The 19,547-nt window shown below is 40.6% G+C and overlaps 3 protein-coding genes across 6 annotated transcripts in view; 1 reads left to right on the forward strand and 2 right to left on the reverse strand.

The window, feature by feature from the left end:
• Window positions 1-13,645, reverse strand: part of hsd20b2 (hydroxysteroid (20-beta) dehydrogenase 2) — a 15,204-nt gene extending 1,559 nt beyond the window's left edge. The window contains exons 1-10 of one of the 4 annotated variants that reach the window (XM_082169196.1): window positions 13,376-13,639; window positions 4,319-4,365; window positions 3,645-3,720; window positions 3,226-3,336; window positions 2,430-2,497; window positions 2,274-2,330; window positions 698-732; window positions 530-611; window positions 343-408; window positions 120-269 (exon numbers count right to left, since the gene is read on the reverse strand). In XM_082169196.1, coding sequence (XP_082025322.1) covers window positions 120-269; window positions 343-408; window positions 530-611; window positions 698-732; window positions 2,274-2,330; window positions 2,430-2,497; window positions 3,226-3,336; window positions 3,645-3,720; window positions 4,319-4,365; window positions 13,376-13,547 — 864 coding nt within the window. In that variant the 5' untranslated portion in view covers window positions 13,548-13,639. Of the gene's footprint in view, window positions 1-119; window positions 270-342; window positions 409-529; window positions 612-697; window positions 733-2,273; window positions 2,331-2,429; window positions 2,498-3,225; window positions 3,337-3,644; window positions 3,721-4,318; window positions 4,366-13,375 lie in introns of all 4 variants that reach the window. The other 3 variants (XM_082169197.1, XM_082169199.1, XM_082169198.1) reach the window with 3 other exon arrangements.
• Window positions 13,646-13,774: 129 nt separating this feature from the next.
• LOC309498441 (nuclear apoptosis-inducing factor 1-like) lies at window positions 13,775-14,941 on the forward strand. The gene is made up of 3 exons (XM_082169213.1): window positions 13,775-14,132; window positions 14,303-14,501; window positions 14,602-14,941. The coding sequence occupies exons 1-3, from the start codon at window positions 13,932-13,934 to the stop codon at window positions 14,880-14,882; spliced, it is 681 nt and encodes a 226-aa protein (XP_082025339.1). The 5' UTR covers window positions 13,775-13,931; the 3' UTR covers window positions 14,883-14,941.
• On the reverse strand, window positions 14,657-16,107 carry LOC309498431 (putative nuclease HARBI1; the record flags this gene model as incomplete). Its single annotated transcript, XM_082169194.1, has 3 exons — window positions 14,657-14,774; window positions 14,935-15,295; window positions 15,363-16,107. 2 exons carry the CDS (start codon window positions 16,105-16,107, stop codon window positions 14,937-14,939), a joined length of 1,104 nt encoding a protein of 367 aa, XP_082025320.1. The 3' UTR covers window positions 14,657-14,774; window positions 14,935-14,936.
• Between the last annotated feature and the right edge of the window lie 3,440 nt (window positions 16,108-19,547).

Genomic DNA, 19,547 nt, shown 5'->3' on the forward strand with positions numbered 1-19,547 from the left:
TACATTATCACACAACCCTGTATCTTTATATAGTACAAACTGTGTATTGAGGAGGATAAAAAATTTGTATAAAAGCTGCATTCCCAGACTGTACAAACTGATTTGTGTGTGGTGTTTACCTGCAGTGCATGAGTTAAACATCCACTTGTGTACGTTGTGTAACCTACAGTGTTCAGAGCATCTCTAGCAAAAGAAGCAGCACTTTTTACCAGTGGATTCACCGGCACATTATAAGTCATATTTGTGGAGACCACAAACGGGGCTACACACTGGACAAAGGAAGAGAAATAACATCAACGTTTGGCAATGTTTATACAAGATGTTTACTAGTACTGGACTTACTTGAACCGTGATTCCTCTTGACCTGTATTCTGCATGCAGACTGCGAGAGAAATATGTAACAAATATCTGGGTGTAAGAGAAGAGCAAGACACACTTTAGTCACTTTAGTGTTTTTGTTTGTGCAAGGTCGTATTTTATTCAAATATAGAAGCATGTGAAATGTGGTTTGTTTGTAACAACGTTGTACCTTAGTTGCAGAATACACTGACACCATTGGCTGAGGCTGAGAGGCTGCCTCTGATGATATGTTTATAATGAGGCCTTTTCCCCTGAGAGTAAACACAAGCCCTCAGTTAAAGAATAAACACAGTTCTCATAATTGAACAGATAAGATCAGAGCCGGCTGCGGGTTTACCTTTCAACCATGCCTGGCAAAATGAGTCTGCACATCTACGAAACAACTGATAACATTATTATCGGCAACTCTTTTCGGTATCAGAATCACAGATCAATGTAACATTTTATATAAAAAGATATGTTATGAGGGCCTTTCTATTAAACCAAGTTACAACCAAGTACAGTTAAAACATTTTAAATTATTATGTATTCCTGTGATGGCATGAATTTTCAGCATCATTACTCCAGTCTTCAGTGTTACATGATCCTTCAGAAATCACTCTAATATGCTGATTTGATGCAAAACATTTCTTATTATTATCAATGTTAAAAATAGTTATGATGATTCATATTTTTGTGGAAACCATTATTAATCTTTTTATTTCCAGGATTATTTGTTGAATAGAAAGTTCAAAAGAAAAGCATTTATTTGAAATAGAAATCTTTTGAGGCATCATAAATGTTTTTAGTCACTTTTTATCGATTTAATCCTTGCTGAATAAAACTATTAATTTATGTAAGAAAAAGAAATCTTACTGATCTTCCCAGACTATTTGAAATGTGTATATATTGTGATGGATTTTTAATAGATAAGATAGTAAAAATCTTTTAGAGCTAACCATGTTCCTAACTCTAAAAATCTGACTTCCCCTTCCAGGCCTAACCTTGTGACAAACTTTGGAAATGTACCAAAACATTCTGTTCTTTGTCTGTATTATGTCATGATATATTGAGTAATCAACTGAACTCTTAACCCTTTACAATGTTTTTGATGATTCAAGATATTTTTGCTTATGCTAGTAACAGAGGGTGAAAATGGCTTGATTTACCAATTGAACCAATCATATTGATAGAAGGTGCATGCTGATCTTATTTTTGATGTGTCTGTCTTTATCCTATAACACCTGATGTATTATTCTTTTTGGGTGAGATTCTCTGGAGAACTGCTCTGAGAGCTCTCCTGCCGTGATTAAAGCATTTAAAGGACATTTGCTGAAGTCTGTCTGTCATTAATGCTGCGCAGCAAGGTATTTAGCGAAACACTAGAGACCTTACTACCAAGTGATAGTGTGGATCACGTTAAGAACACTAGAGACCTTATTCCCAAGTGATAGTGTTCGATAGGGGGCGAGACGTTGTTCGACTCTTAGGCGGGGTTAGATTGCGGCTTAGGCATCAACCTGTGCGTTCAGAGGTAACTCAACTGAGTATAATATTTTCAAGTATAGAGGACATCAGGTTCAAGTCAGGTGCGTAGGGGAAAAATCTACCACAATATAAATACACACACACCCTTTCAAGAGTTTGGAATCAGTACGATTTTTTTAAAGATATAGTTTTATTCAGCAAGAATGCATAAAATTTATCAAAAGTAACAGTAAAGACAATACTGGATTATATCTATATAATATACATCCATTGTTATATCCATTTCCATCTATAGCCAAGTATTTTTTTTTTTACGTGCATATGTAGGACACAAAATGGCACCCATTTTTTAGAATGACCTATGATATCAATGTATGCTAGTACTATGTCAAGATGATATACGAGATATTTTGTATGACAAACCATGTGTAAACAGGTTCACATACAGATATTCTTACTTGAGTGACAGACAGCATGTTACAGTTTATCACATGTGTGATTCTCTGGAAACAGAAGAAAGTACTTTATATTGTAGACTCTCATGCAATGGATTCAGATTACAATAAAGTCAAGCTGTGTGGTGTAGGAAAGGTGGTTCAGACCTGGTCTGGATCAGGAACATCCAGAAAATTTGCCAGAACCCCAATATAGTTCATACCTACATTGTTCACTTTAGGGAGAAGAGAAGAGAAGAAATCAATAATTTATACACCTATCTTCAACTTTTTATTGATTTGTATTTTATTATCCTACTTGTTGATAGCATGGAGCTCCTGCTAAGAAAAATGGACATTACACCATAGAAAATAAGCTGGGGGGAAAACAGCATGTGTGACTTTACAGAGATAAATACATTATTACATACTGCTAATATTTACACATAAAAAAGTCCTATTTGGTATTTGCCCCAGCTAGTTACACTGACATAATGAGGCAGAGGTAATTACCATTGCTCCTTAACACCTAGAGGTGATGGTGATTTAGTCTATTATTCCAGTTATTTAACAGCTGATTAAAGTAAAATATAGGGGTAGAATGACCAAACACAGAAAAGGAGTAGCTGACATTTGTTTTAAATTTCCAATTTTATTTATATAGTTCTTATCACATTGCAGCTTAACTGAAATATATATTATATATATTATTTATATAAAACCTCAGTGCCTTATAGCCCACATTTAGCAGTTTAGAGTTGTAGTCTTCACAAATGTATTTTATATAGAAGAAGGTACAGTAGCAAAAATATTATTTAAAAAATGGTCATGTAAAACTAAATTACAACGTTTTTGGACCCAGAAATGAAAAATGACCCCTATAAGGCTTGTCAAAATTCAGTTTATTCTTTTACACCATCCTCACTGCATTGTATAAATATATCATTCTTGATCATTATCTTACCCAGAATTCCGATCTCCAGCCCCACTAGCTGTTGTGCAATAACTGGGTAGATGGAATGGCCTTCTGTAAAGTCTGTCTGAATCACATGTGTCTGTCGATTGTACTGAGACTCTGGAACACACAAAACAAAGCTGATTTATGCTCTTTTTACTCTTTACAAATAATACATAGTTTTTCCCACAAAAAAAACTAGTCTGGCTAAAAGGACATAGATTAAATATGGATTACAATTGAGCTGAATATCAGACCATCCTTTTGGCAGTATATATGCAAATATGGTTCATGACAGTTTAAAACGTTATGGTTTGTTAAATTCCAACCTGTGGAAATTTGGTCTAATATTTCTCTGTTCTGATGACAGATTTCACTTCTTTGAGAAGCTCTTTTTTTTTTCTCTTCACTTCCACTTTGTAACTCACCTATTTCTTTGGCAACGCTGCAAAGCTTTTCTTCCGAGCGACTGATCAGAACAATGTTTAATCCTCGTTTGGCAAGCTAAGATACAAATACGTAAAAGAAACATTATATATGTGTATAGAGGTAAAGGTAAACAGAAGTGAATTAGTAAGTACTTTTCCATATGAATGAAAGCCATTGTGGAAGTCAATCACAGGAGTCTTTCACTGTTTTGATAAGATACGGAAGATTGCAAACGCATTGTATGATGGACATCCTCTCATTAATCAGACTACTTTCCTCTTCCTTGACTGAGGACAAGAAAACACTGTCACAGCCAAGAGAGGGCCGGATTCTAATCTGTTAAAATACTTGACCACATCCATGCGGTTTTGGAAAACGGAAATTACTAGTGCATATGGATTATTGCAATTCGCCTATAAAGTCAAACACTGCACTAAAATTTAATTTGAATGACAATTATAGAGCAAACTTGACTTTAAGTGATGGCTAAGGGTGTTTTAAGTCACCAAACGCAGTCAAATATTGCATGCAGCTTTAAGAAGACCTAACTATGGATCTCAGATTAATAGTTAATTACAAACTTCAAAGATCTTTAGTGAACGTTTTAGTATAAAAACAGGTGCTATTACACTCCCATGTAATTAATGTTTTCAAAAAACTGTTATTTACTGACCTCTTCAGCATATGCTCGACCAATCCCTGATGTCGCTCCAGTTACAACTATGAGAGACAGGGGAAAGTTTTGTGAAATTTGCCATATTCAAATATCAGCACTCTTTCCTCTTTTGTCTTCTACTGTCAGTTATCATTAGATCACCCACCTTTAACCTCTATAATTGTCTTTCAATAGTATCTGATGTTTAAAGGTGTTTGATTATGCCTGGACAAATTTTAAGTAAATAAGAATAAGTCTGATATGGCAGCAATGATGAGTTTATGGCTGTGCTGATGCCCTGAGCAGAACGAGTACTGTACTGTTCAACCAATGCAAAAGTACACCCCTGCAGAAAAACATAGCAAAGCAGGTCACAAGCACATGTTGCGTTTTTGACACTAGATGTTGGTGTGACTTCATGCTGTTTAACCGCAAACATCTGTCCTGCTCCAGCAAGACCCTGCTGCCTCACTTGCCTGCCAGACTCCCTATGGTCCACCAGCTAATCAGAAGGGTTTTGCTGGTTAAAGCATGGTCCACCAGCTGAACCAGCGGAAAACATGTGCTGAGCGGTACAAACCGGCATGGACCAGCACAAAATTCATGCTGGTAACAGATCTTTTAGGTAATCCGTTTTTTTAGTTTAACTAACACAGATGGGTGTCAAAACCTGATACATTGACTTACTCCATATAATGTTTCCTGGCCTCATAAAAGCTGGTCCCTGTATAAAGCAGTACAGCAGACAACTTTACATTTACATGAGTAAATTAGTTTAGGCAGCTCATATAAGACAATGAAATCATTTAAGAACACCAGAGTGCCAGTTTCTATGTTCAAAAATGTCACAAATTTAGTTAAAAAAACTTCACAAATGCTGTGGTGAATTCTTCATGATCAGACTTTAATGGCAATCCATTTGAACACGTATTCCTTAAAACTAAGTAGTACGTTTTAATTATTATGTAATGTCATAGTGATTCATATATTTTCCAGTTTTACTATTAACTATTTATTAGATACTAGTACTTATTTCAAAAGTAGTGAATTGAATAGTGATCAATTCAGTTGGCCACTTGTAGATATTCATAAAAAGGAAATATATAATGTAGCCTATATATGCTACCAATAACAATTTAGAAATATAATATAGTGTATAATAAATGGGTAATTGTATCTAATAAATAGAAAAATAAGTAGGCTACTAGTACCTGATGATTAGTTGCTAGTTTAACAAGAACAGGTACCAGCAACAACTGACATGCATATAATCAAACAGAATTCAATAGCAAAATGTGTCATTTGAGGGTCAATGACGTATAACGATTTTACAATACAAAAAAATAATACCTGTTGCAATTGTTCAAACATTAAGGATGTTGTGTACACAAACCTTGTGAACTGCCACCTTAACGTGGTGAAGGGGTTTGAGTACCCGAATGACCCTAGGAGCTATATGCCCCTGGTAGGGTCTTCCAAGGCAAACAGGTCCTAGGCGACGGGTCAGACTAAGAGTGGTTCAAAACACCCTTTAGGAGACAAATTAAATCAAGGACCGTGACGTCGCCCGGTATGGCGCAGCCGGGGCCCCACCCTGGAGCCAGGCCTGGGGTTGGGGCTTGTATGCGAGAGCCTGGTGGCCGGGCCTCCCCCACGGGGTCCGGCCAGGCTCAGCCCGAAGGAGCGACGTGGGGCCACCTTCCCGTGGGCTCACCACCTGCAGGAGGGACCGTAAGGGGCCGGTGCTGAGAGGATTGGGCGGCAGTCGAAGGCGGAGGCCTCGACAACCCGATCCCTGGACACGGAAACTAGCTCTAGGGACGTGGAACGTCACCTCGCTGGCGGGGAAGGAGCCTGAGATTGTGCGTGAGGTAGAGAGGTTCCGACTAGAGATAGTCGGGACCACCTCTACGCACGGCTTGGGCTCTGGAACCACACCCCTTGAGAGAGGATGGACTCTTCACCACTCTGGAGTTGCCCATGGTGAGAGGCGGCGGGCTGGTGTGGGTTTGCTTATAGCCCCCCAGCTCAGCCGCCATGTGTTGGAGTTCACCCAGGTGAACGAGAGGGTCGTTTCCCTGCGCCTACGGGCCAAACGGCAGTGCAGAGTACCCGGCCTTCTTGGAGTCTCTGGGAGGGGTGCTGGAAAGTGCTCCGACTGGGGACTCCATCGTTCTACTGGGAGACTTCAACGCCCACGTGGGCAACGACAGTGACACCTGGAGGGGCGTGATTGGGAGGAACGGCCCCCCTGATCTGAACCCGAGCGGTGTTCAGTTATTAGACTTCTGTGCTAGTTACAGTTTGTCCATAACGAACACCATGTTCAAGCATAAGGGTGTCCATCAGTGCATGTGGCACCAGGACACCCTAGGCCGTAGGTCGATGATCGACTTTGTGGTCATTTCATCTGACCTGCGGCCGTATGTCTTGGACACTCAGGTAAAGAGAGGGGCGGAGCTGTCAACTGATCACCACCTGGTGGTGATTTGGATACGATGGCGGGGGAGGAGGCTGGACAGACTCGGCAGACCCAAGCGTACTGTGAGGGTCTGCTGGGAACGTTTGGCCGAGTCTCCTGTCAGAGAGATCTTCAACTCCCACCTCCGGCGGAGCTTCGACCAGATCTCGAGGGAGGCTGGAGATATTGAGTCCGAGTGGACCATGTTCTCCACCTCCATTGTCGAAGCGGCCGCTCGGAGCTGTGGCCGTAAGGTCTCCGGTAGGGGTGGGCGATATGGCAAAAATATCATATCACGATTTTTTTCAGGAAAATCACGATTAACGATTTTATCACGATTCTTTTTATGTTGGTTTATGTTACTATTTTGTGACTTAGCATTACAGCCAATCTAATGTCCATATTTTAAAAACAAAGCCTTGGGTAACAAAATAACAAAATAAAAAAAAATGGCAGACAGGGGCGAAGATAAATATATTTGTCATTATTTTCTTTGTTATTAAATATTAAGATCAAAGATACACATTACACATACACAACTTAATATACAAATTAAATAGGCTAAACAGTGCTTTACGTTTTCAGCTACAGTAGGTGTATTTAACAGTAGCATTGAAGAAAGTAATTAAATGAACAAATATGAAAATAAAACAAAACAGACTTCACTGTATAAATTATACATTGATACTTATTAAAGCTACTATTAAAGTTATCAGTCAAGAGCAGTGAGTGATTTTTCTCTTTGCATTTTGTTGTTTTATTCAAATTATCAAATTCAAATTATCATAATTTACTCTCTCAAGTTGTTTTAAACTCGAATAAGTTTCTTTCTTCTGTTGAAAATAAAAGTTATTTGGAAGAATGTGGGTAACCAAACAGTTGATATACCCCAGTGACAACCATAGTATATTTTTCTCCTATGGAAGTCAATGGGGACCAGCTATACTGTTTTGATAGCCACATTCTTCAAAATATTAATATTAGAAAAATATTAGAAACTATTAGAAGGAAATTAAAACAGGTTTGGAACAACATTAGAGTGCATAAATGATGAGATAATTTTTATTTTTGGGTGAACTATCCCTTTAAGGACAAGCGGCAGCGTGTTTACTATTATAGCTACTGTCTCTTTAAGAGCTGTACGTGACGCGTCTAATATACACGCATTTGACAAGCAGATTTTCTCTCAATTTTCTCAAGTTTGCTTTCACTTTAGACATAACCGACTTTGTTTATGTAAACCTTGTGTGTATTTAACAGTATAAGCACAATAAGACTCGAAAGATAACTTAGTCCAGTATCAAGGCGCTGGTAGACAGGCTTTTAGTGCATGTGAGCTTCACATGTACGCGCTGAGAAACGCACACGTTAGAACAGCGCATCAGCACGCGAATTAAATGTTTAACCGACAAGGCATTAAAGCACATGCAAATTGTGAACTTTTGTGAACTGCAGTCCCGTTCCGCTGCGTTAACATTTTATGTGAATATACGTCGCGTTGTTCAGTATGTTGGGACCGTTGGGACAGAGGCACCAGAACAGATATAATGCACGATTCTACGATATTTCTTCAAAAGCACATCGTGGAGACATTTTAATCGTCCACGATAAAAAATAGTCATATCGCACACCCCTAGTCTCCGGTGCCTGTCGAGGCGGCAATCCCCGAACCCGGTGGTGGACACCGGAAGTAAGGGATGCCGTCAAGCTGAAGAAGGAGTCCTATCGGGCCTGGTTGGCTTGTGGGACTCCTGAGGCAGCTGACGGGTACCGGCAGGCCAAGTGAACTGCAGCCCGGGTGGTTGTGGAGGCAAAAACTCGGGCCTGGGAGGAGTTCGGTGAGGCCATGGAGAAGGACTATCGGCTGGCCTCGAAGAGATTCTGGCAAACCGTCCGGCGCCTCAGAAGGGGGAAGCAGTGCCCTACCAACGCTGTCTACAGTAGAGGTGGGGAGCTGTTGACCTCAACTGGGGATGTCGTTGGACGGTGGAAGGAATACTTCGAGGATCTCCTCAATCCCGCCGTCACGTCTTCCATTGAGGAAGCAGAGGCTGAGGGCTCAGAGGTGGACTCGTCCATCACCCAAGCTGAAGTCACCGAGGTAGTTAAGAAACTCCTCGGTGGCAAGGCACCGGGGGTGGATGAGATCCGCCCTGAGTACCTCAAGTCTCTGGATGTTGTGGGGCTGTCTTGGCTGACACGCCTCTGCAGCATCGCGTGGCGGTCAGGGACAGTGCCTCTGGGATGGCAGACCGGGGTGGTGGTCCCTCTTTTTAAGAAGGGGGACCGGAGGGTGTGTTCCAACTACAGGGGGATCACACTTCTCAGCCTCCCTGGGAAAGTCTATGCCAGGGTACTGGAGAGGAGAATACGGCCGATAGTAGAACCTCGGATTCAGGAGGAACAGTGTGGTTTTCGTCCGGGCCGTGGAACACTGGACCAGCTCTATATTCTCTACAGCAGGGGTTCCCAAACTTTTTAGCCCGCGACCCTCATGATAAATGTGCTGCTGCCCCGCGACCCCGCACCTCCCCCACCCCAGGGTCCGAAATTAACTTTTTGGCTCACCTGCCACGGGGACTGGTAGATGAAAAAATCCACCAGCCAAGCATATTTTTTACCGGCCAAAATAATAAACAGCCTTTTTTTTTTGTCACATATACATTCATTTCAGTACTTTTAATTGAGATAATAAGGTAGGCCTATTATGTTGAATACAAACGTAAAAAAAAAAAATGTCCAGAGCAAAATTTGAAATGTATAATAAAAAAAAATCGATATATATATATATTGATCAAAATGTGAGAAATATATGAAATATTACTATCATTGGGGTGAAATACAATTTTTTTTTTTTTTGTCAGTTTTGTTACCTGACTCATGTGGAAGGGAAGGCAGAACGTAACCTTGGTTCCCTGAGAGATAAGGGAACGAGTATTGCGTTGCGAACGCTATGGGAAAACTCATTTTCTCGAGAAAAGAACGGCCATGGTGTGTAAAGCAGAAGCAGCCTGGCCAGCGGCGGAGTATGCACGATCCGCGAGTGCTGAAGACGTTCTGCACGGCTTAGATGGGTGCGCTGCCTTCCAACTGCCAGCAGGACACAAATGGGCGGCGACCGCTTCTTCCAGTGGCGGGAGCTTTTTCCTCACTGCCGTCAACAGATAGAGCGTTAACTGTGTACACACCGCCGCCGACTTGAGCTGCAAAGAAGCTCTGGCCATCCTGTCAAGGACGCTTGTCAAAAAGTATGGGGAAGCTTGACGCTGGGCCGCTCTGAATAGTGAGTGCGCGCGCGCGCGGCCAGGGCTCTCACTCTGCTCGTTCTTAGAGGCAGAAGAGCGCGTACGTGCTGAAAATGTCATATTTTGGTATGAACATTCACCCGCCAGTGTGGCGGATAGCCTTTTGAGATTTACTCGCCAAACAGAAAATCTACCCGGTGTGATCGTACGTGCGAAAGGGTTAAATTAATTGCAACAAAAATATATAGGGCCTATATATTTTTTCCACTTTTTTTTTAAAGAAATCATCTCGCGACCCCTGCGCCAGGGTCCCGCGACCCCCACTTTGGGAACCACTGCTCTACAGGGTGCTGGAGGGTTCATGGGAGTTTGCCCAACCAGTCCACATGTGCTTTGTGGATTTGGAGAAGGCATTCGACTGTGTCCCTCGCGGCGGCCTGTGGAGGGTGCTCCGGGAATATGGGGTCCGGGGTCCTTTGCTAAGGGCTGTCCGGTCCCTGTACGACCGAAGCAGGAGCTTGGTTCGCATTGCCGGCAGTAAGTCAGACTTGTTCCCGGTGCATGTTGGACTCCGGCAGGGCTGCCCTTTGTCGCCGGTTCTGTTCATAATTTTTATGGACAGAATTTCTAGGCGCAGCCAGGGGCCAGAGAGTGTCAGGTTTGGTGACAACACGATTTCGTCTCTGCTCTTTGCGGATGATGTTGTCGTGTTGGCCTCATCAAGCCAGGACCTTCAGCATGCAGTGGGACGGTTTGCAGCCGAGTGTGAAGCGGCTGGGATGAGAATCAGCACCTCCAAATCCGAGGCCATGGTCCTCAGTCGGAAAAGGGTTGCTTGCCCACTTCAGGTTGGTGGAGAGTTCCTGCCTCAAGTGGAGGAGTTTAAGTATCTTGGGGTTTTGTTCACGAGTGAGGGAAGGATGGAATGGGAGATTGACAGATCGGTGCAGCTTCTGCAGTAATGCGGTCGATGTACCGGTCTGTCGTGGTGAAGAAAGAGCTGAGCTGCAAGGCGAAGCTCTCGATTTACCGGTCAATCTACGTTCCTACTCTCACCTACGGTCATGAGCTTTGGGTCATGACCAAAAGGACAAGATCCCGGATACAGGCGGCCGAAATGAGCTTTCTCCGCAGGGTGGCTGGGCGATCCCTTAGAGATAGGGTGAGAAGCTCGGTCACTCGGGAGGAGCTCAGAGTAGAGCCGCTGCTCCTCCACATCGAGAGGGATCAGCCGAGGTGGCTCGGGCATCTGTTCCGGATGCCTCCTGGACGCCTTCCTGGGAAGGTGTTCCAGGCGCGTCCCACTGGGAGGAGACCCCGGGGAAGACCTAGGACACGCTGGAGAGACTATGTCTCCCGGCTGGCCTGGGAACGCCTCGGTGTTCCCCCGGAAGAGCTGGAGGAAGTGTCTAGAGAGAGGGAAGTCTGGGCATCTCTGCTTAGACTGCTGCCCCCGCGACCCGGCCCCGGATAAGCGGAAGAAGATGGTATGGTATGGTGTACACAAACTCATGTAAAACATTTATTTAAGTGATTTTAGTGTTTCTTCATCTAGATGAATTGGCCATAGCCTCAAAAAAAATTTCATGTGGTGCAACCGTGATTTATCTTAAAATTAATTAATTTCCTTAACATTTTTTTTTTTTACAAGTTCTTAGTAATTAAAGTGTTTGGAAACAAAGTATTTGCATTTCTTTTGAGTTTTTGTAAATAATGATTTTTGTCATTTGTCATTTTGAATTTTTGTTCTAGAATTTCAGAGTTGGAATTCTTAAATCTTAAATCCTTCTTAAATCTAGTTAACAGACTTATTTTTCCTGTAAATCACATAAAACTGATAAAAATCTTAAAAAATATATAATTCACTTAAGCATTCTGTATCAGTGATTCATATTTCAGCCACATAAATAAGATTATTAATATTTTTTTAATACAGTGATTGCTTTTATTGGTCGCACCACATGAAGAGTGGTCGCTCCAAATGACACAAAGACCTTATATAGTAAAAAATAGAATTAAAGAGATCAATGATCAATACATTTTATACAAAAAAATAGATTTAAACCAGATTTTATAAAAATTTCACAGAATTTTCCTGAACAAACATTTTATTATTTTTATTTTTATTTATTTTTATAAAAATCACAATCGCAAACATAAGTGCAACATTTAATTTAACTTGACTTAGAATTTATTTCTAACAAATAATAATGTTATAGATATAAATACAAGTATTGTATACAGGTAACACCACAGGTAACCAAATTGCATAAAAATCTATTCTAAATGATACTAAATTAAAGTACTTTTTGTATATAAACCGTCAATTGAATATAAAAGCACAAAAAAATGCCAATCTAGGACATATATCTATCATGGAAAACAGTCTGCAGTGGTCGCACCACATGATATTTTCAAATTCAGTCAAAATTTACAGAACAAGAATTGGCCACCTAAACAAAACAAGCAAGCTTTCCACAAAAGGTCACTATGACATTTATAATAAAAAATATATATTTGAAGAAATAACTTTAATATTATTATTTTTTAGGTCATAGGCTACCACATGACATCCAAATGTGGAAACTACATACCAACCATTACAAAGGTTTATAAAAAAAAATTAAATTATAAAAAATAATTTGCTTGCTGCTTCCATAGGTCCTTGGAAAATTGTTATATGATGTAACTTCCTGTGTTTGAATAGTTTTCAACATAAAAGTCCCAAAATGGTAGTTCCTTGATGGTCGCACCACATGATATTTCATAAAATAGGACAAAGTTTGTTTGTATATTATGATGGAAATATAAATACAAATGCTTTGAATTTTTTTTTACAGGATTACAAAACACTTTGGAAATCATGCCAAATAGTGCCGAAAATAAATTTGAATTAATTTAGAGTAATTTCAAAGACGTTTTCAAAACAGATGTTATGCCCGGACAGTCGCACCACATGATATTTTGACACTTTAAATAACAAAAAAAAATTTTGTACAAATAACGAAAGGTTTTTGAAAAGTTAAAGTGAGTACATACATGGGAGAGGTAGCCTACTACAAATATACAGTATCTTTGTATGCATTTAAACCCGTTTTTACCTGAAAAAAAAAATGCAATCGGACAGAAAATGTAGGCGTCACGTCAATGACCCATGAACATTGGTATAGTTACTTGCAGCTATTGTGACTAAAAATAAAAAGTATTCATAACGCAAAGATAGATTTGGTGAAGGGAATAAATGTTACAACGGCTTGCCAAATACATTTACAGTGAAAGAATAAGCTGTATTGCATCAACGAAACAACGTAATTGTATCATTACAGGATGAGAAAGGAACTCACTCTGCAGCTGTGAGGAACGACTTACCAGCCCACTGGCCATATGTCCTCAAGTCCGTTTGCCAGATCTCAGAGATCATGTATGCCTTGAATCCGTGCCAACACTGCCATGACCACCTCAGCAGGAAATATACAACCGTAACGAAACCAATGCAACACAACATCATTGACGAACAGCTGCACTCTGAAATGTCTCCCATCTTACTTCTTTAAAACTACGCGTTTGTGTCACAGAGTGGTCCAGAGTTTAGGGTTGGGGGGGAACTCAACACACATACCAACGCTTACATAGCCTATATGCATGCTCCTCCCATTGCGCTTGGGGTCTGGCCGTCATTGGTCGACAGTATAAGACACAATGGCCCTCATTTATCAATCTTGCGTAGAAACGGGCGTATATATTGGCGTAAGATTATGCTTACACTCCTCTCATCGCCTGATTTATGAAGCTGTGCGTACCTTTGAAATCCAGGTGTACGCAATACCTGCCCTTGATAAATGCCGCGGCTGAAAACGATCGTCATTAGAATAACACGCCCCTATATATTCAAGTCTCCGCTCCCCCCACGCCCTCATTTTACGCCATGGACACACGGAAGACGGCAAAAAAGAGAAACTTCTCCGACGTGGAGATCGAGACCATCACCAGGGAAGTGGAAAGAAATAAAATCGTTTTATTTGGGAGTTTAAAGAGTGGGATTAAAGGCGCCCACAAAAACAAAATATGGACCCAAATTACGAGTTCTGTTAATAGTGTGGGGGTTGAGAAGCGCACTCCAGCAGAGGTAAGAATGTTTTATTGCTTAATATAGACCAATAGTGATCAAGTTAAGCATGAGTTTTCTTTAATGCTTAATATAGACCAACAGTGATCAAGTTAAGCATGAGTTTTCTTTAATGCTTAATATAGACCAACAGTGATCAAGTTAAGCATGAGTTTTCTTGTTTATTGTAGGTGAAAAAAAAGTGGTCCGATATAAAGATCGCCACAAAGAGGCGCGTCTCGGCACTGAAGAGGAGCCAGAGTCAGACTGGGGGAGGCCAGTCGGATCCAAGCCTCCAGCTGACACCGAACGAGGAGCGGGTGGCAGCCCTCATCGGAACGGCGTCTTTAGAAGGTATCACCAGTGGGGGAGATACCGACGACATTCATGGTAAGTAAACTTAAATGTGATAGACCAATAAAATAAATAAAAAAACACATATGTCCATAGTTAAATTATTTTATTTAAATTTTGCACTATTGTTTTGCAGATGATGGCACTGCAGGCCCCAGCGCCCTCGAGGCATCTCCCCCTCAGCCCATCCAGGAGCCTGAGCGTATCCTTGCGCCCCACCCAGAGCCTGAGCAGGTGCAAGCAGGGGAAGCCGCGGCCCGTCCACCAGCCTCACGTGCGCCACGGCCAAGGGTCCTGACGGATGAGGTCCTGGAAAGACAAACAGAAATTTGTAGACTACTGGTCGAAATTAACCATTCATTAGTGTCAATAAATACGACATTAAAGCAAATAAATGAAAACTTAAAAAAAAAATAAAACTAAAAAAAAACGAAACCATGAAAACGAAGTCTGTGTTATTTTAACTTACCCTTAAAACCGCCGAACAAGGTCCCGTCTGAGCTGAACAGCTCCTAAAGCCGGTGGTGCTGCCCACTGCTCCACTGGCACTTCTGGGTCTGGGTCAAGCGCGTCAAATGGCACACGGTTCATCTCAGCCATGTTGTGCAAGACGGCACATGCCAAAATGATATTGCACACCTTCTTTGGCGAATAGAGCAACGTGCCCCCCGCGTGTGCCAGGCAGAGCCATCTACCTTTTAGGAGCCCCACGCAGCGCTCCACAGTGGCTCGTGTTTGTGCGTGCGCTTGGTTGAAGTTGCGCTCCTGATGCGTCACGGGGTTTGGCACAGGGGTGACCAAAAAGTCCAAAAGAGGATAACCCCTGTCACCTAAAGGGGAAAAGAGAGGTTAGGAAACGAATATATTTTGCAAAATAAATTTGCTCTTAGTACTCACCTAAAAGATAACCATGACCCCTCAATGCGCCCTCCTGCAGCCGTCTGCGCACGCTGCTGTGCTCAAAAATGAAGGCATCGTGGGTGCCTCCAGGCCATCGTGCCACAACATTTAATAGGCAGAGTCTGGCATCACAAATAATTTGCACATTGACTGAATGATAATTTTTGCGGTTGATGTATGCGTAATCATTAACCGATGGTGGTTTCAGACGCACGTGGGTACAGTCAATTGCACCTATGACATTTGGAATCCCAGCAATCTCATAAAACCCCCTTTTAATCATTGTTTGCTGGGCATTGTCGTATGGGAATTGGACGTAGTGTGGGATGAGAGTCCTGATGGCAGCCAGCACGGATGGCAGCATGCGGCTCATGGTGGGTTGGGATATGCCAGACCTGTCAGCAATCTCCCGTTGAAAAGTTCCAGTGGCTAAGAACCCCAGTGTGGAGAGAACCTGGACTGGAACAGGTAAGGCCCTTGACCGCCGGGTCTCACGCTGGAGGTAGGGCTCCAGGTTATTGCACAGCTCCAGGAGAAGATGCCTTGGAAGACGGAATCTGCTCATCAGCCATTCATCTGATTCATTCAGAAGATCTCGCCTATCCTCAAATACTCTTTCCCTTCTCAAGGGCGCATATGCGTCTTCTAAAAGAGCCAGGTCAGCCATCATTGAGAATTGGTATAAGGTGGAAATCCAGTTTAAATAGCTGTTTGGATGAGCAAATGACCTATCACAATGCATTATTTTACAGCACGCGTTTTGAAACAATTAGCATTTAATTTCGTATCACGTCACATGTATTGGGGTGTACAATAGTGATGATGATGTGATGTGGAGTACCATTCATTCACATTAATTATTGCATGACAATTTGTAATATTATTATTATTATTATTATGATTTTTATTATTAATGACGCTTATTGTAATTTAGAAGAAGAATGTCGTTATTATTATATTTGTATTATTATTATTATTATTATTATTATTATTTAAAAGAAGAAGAATGTCATTTTTATTATTTTGTCAGTCTGAATAATGTTTTGGTCACTGAAAGCATATGCCTACAAATCAAATGATTTGGTAAAGTCACACAAATTAATCATTGAAGTCCATGTTGCACAAAAATAAACATTGAAGTTTATAATTACTATGTTTTTTTTTTTTTTTTTACAGTGGGTCATAATATATCATATCTTTTAGTTTGTCAGTGCGTTTTGTGGTGTTAGGAATTGTTTTTCTGCGCATTCCCGCACTCAAAACGTGCGTACACCACCTCCTGAGCAGGTGTAGGATTTGAGCGTGCCGTACGCCAAAGTCCATATTGATAAATCTCAAAGTCACCGTGGTTTTGGGTGTACGCCCGGTGTACGCTGGAAATTTGGTGTACGCACTTTTGATAAATGAGGGCCAATGTCACTGATTCTTGAAACTTTGCCAAAAACATGTCCCACTAAGAAAAGTGCAAATTCTGTAGGAAATTAATAACATTTTCATGAATAAAAAGGTCATAAATCAAGGTTATAATCAGGGGGTCCTTTGCACATATGTAAGGTTCTTTTATAGGTTTATTTTTTATCAATTTAATGATTATGCTGGCCCATTGCCTACAAAATCAGTTGTCCTCGGATAGGTGATAATAATTTTAACTTGATTAAAAAACAAAACTTAATAATTGAATTGAATAATATATTTCCCACATGTAAGAGTACATTGTAATATGTATTAAAAACTACAAACAGTGAGTTTTTAACAATATTTACTATTATTTTGTGGTTGCTCAAAATGTGTCCCACATATTCGCCACCGCCGTCATTTATAAAAAGTAATAAAATCAGGCAACTACAAGGTCAACTACATTTCTAAGGACCCCATTTTCAAACCTTCAGCTCTACTGCATGCTTCAAGATCACTCAAGCTCACTTTGCTATTTTCTCTTAAACTTGTTCATATTTTTGGACACTGCATGCTACTGTCACTTTTGTATAAAAAAAATTCTATTATGACATAAATATGTATACTTTTTAAGAAGAGATATGAAGTAGCTAGCAACAGAGGGGAAACAAGATGGCTAATGTGAACAACAGCATATAATGTGAAAGAGTAGGTTTTTGTCACCACCGTCAGGTTTTCTGTCTGACGGTGGTGACAAAAACCTCCAAATGGTCCTCAACGGATGCGCTCAATGCGCTGTTACACTACGTGAATTCACTCAGGCCCACACAGAAGAAAATGAATAGTTAAATAAAGTTGTTATTTTGTTCGTTTTTGCGCACAAAAAGTATTCTCGTCGCTTGATAAACTATGGGTTGAGCGACTGTAGTCACTTGGACTATTTTAACAATGTCTTTACTAACGTTTCTGGGCCGGCGAGTTTCGATCCCATAGAAGCCTATGGAGGAGTGAGACTTCATCAAAAATATCTTAATTAGTGTTCCGAAGATGAACGAAAGTCTTACGGGGTTGGAACAACATGAGGGTGAGTAATTACTGACAGAATTTTCATTTTTGGGTGAAATAACCTTTTTACCTCTTTTATAGCCTATGTGTATGTAATTCCCCCTATATTTCTTCCATACAGGCCTACACTGCATGCTATAATTTAGAAATATAGTGTGAGTGAGAGTGGAGATGTTCGTGGATATCCTCACGAACACGAGCAGTTCCAGCTGCATCCGCTTAAGTTTGAAGCGATTAAATTGTGTTTTCTAACGTTCATTTTGACTTTCGCCCGCATTAAAAATGAGTTCCAAACAACCAGCTTGGTTGCTCCGCAACTTCATTGTCTTTGAACTTGGAATGTTCGCGTTGCGCAGTTTAAAGCGAAAGGCGGAGTGATTATCTTAATTATTAATATTATGATTATGATAAGATTATATTAATATATGGTCAATATTCCAGTTGACTGCCAACACTCTGGTTGAGGATGATGGTCCTATAACAATTCAAAAGAGGAAAGGTCCTTTGGCAATGTTGATGGAGGAAATGAGGAAAGTGAGCAAGAGCCAATGGAGCAAGAACCACTGACCAAGAGTGGTCCTGATGGGACTGTGACAGATCTATCTGCTGATGTAGTTCATTGCGGAGATTGGCTTGCGGTCATTTATGACCAGAACGGGTGGTTAGCAAAGGCTGTCACTGTGGACGCTCATCATCAAGATGTGGAAGTGGATGTTTTTCCACCCTCATGGGCCCAACACACGATTCTATCCAAAAGGAGGTGGAAAGGATAGATACTTCATACCATTTGACCATATTCTGGTCAAACTTGTGGAACCGTCATCACCAGGTCGTGCAAGCAGGACAAGGGAGATATACAACCTGTCTGCTGAAGTCATGGACTTCATAGAGAAGAAACATATACACCATATACTTCCTGATAAAGCTAAATTAGTGGTGGAGTGATGTAAATCAGTCAGGGAATACTCACAGGAGTTCACATATGAATTATTATTATTTTCGTGCCATATGTGTTTTGTAGTATTTACACAGAATGCTTTCTGTATTTTGAAACATTTCAGTTTATGGAAAAGAGACTGTAAGACGTAGTTATTCATTTATTATTTCAGTTTATAGTCTAGTTTACAGAAGAATAGGATCTATATTATTTTATGAGTGGGGGGCATTACAAGACAGTTAAATATGACATCAGTGATGAATTCTATCTTATTGCTACTGGTAATGATTTCTTTTTTACTTATGATGATGATTATTAAGGGGTACTTTTATTAATTATAGCCTATTGCTAATTGAACCTATATGTTTCTTATTAAATGTTTGCCACAGTGTTCGCAATTGTTGTTCTCTGTTCTTCACGTCCAATATACAGTTTACAGTCCAGTTTTCAGAAGAATATAGTGTAAGATTTGATAAGTAGAGGGCACTAGATGACAGTTTAAGATGATGTCAGTGATGCATTGTACATTATTCCTACTGGTAATGACTTTATTTTTTCTATGATGATTTGATATTTGATGATATGGGGATGGGGGTACTTTTAATAACGATATTACTTAATTGTACCTTATATTCCTTGAAAAATGTTTATCACAGTGCTCAGGATTGTTATTTTTTGGACTAAATCGTTAAATAAAGTTGTTAAGTAAGAAGCCATTGACTTGAGTGGTATAAACAGTGGTAGTGTCACCACCGTAAAGACACCGTAAAAGAGTTTTATTTGTT

Source organism: Leuciscus leuciscus (assembly GCF_965113295.1).
Source record: "Leuciscus leuciscus genome assembly, chromosome: 5".
Taxonomy (NCBI): domain Eukaryota; kingdom Metazoa; phylum Chordata; class Actinopteri; order Cypriniformes; family Leuciscidae; genus Leuciscus; species Leuciscus leuciscus.

Bases quoted from the DNA above. Each gene is read 5' to 3' on its own strand.
- LOC309498441 (XM_082169213.1), top strand. From the start codon at position 13,932: ATGGACACACGGAAGACGGCAAAAAAGAGAAACTTCTCCGACGTGGAG. The intron at 14,133-14,302 runs GTAAGAATGTTT...TGTTTATTGTAG, and splicing joins AGAAGCGCACTCCAGCAGAG to GTGAAAAAAAAGTGGTCCGA. The intron at 14,502-14,601 runs GTAAGTAAACTT...ATTGTTTTGCAG, and splicing joins AGATACCGACGACATTCATG to ATGATGGCACTGCAGGCCCC.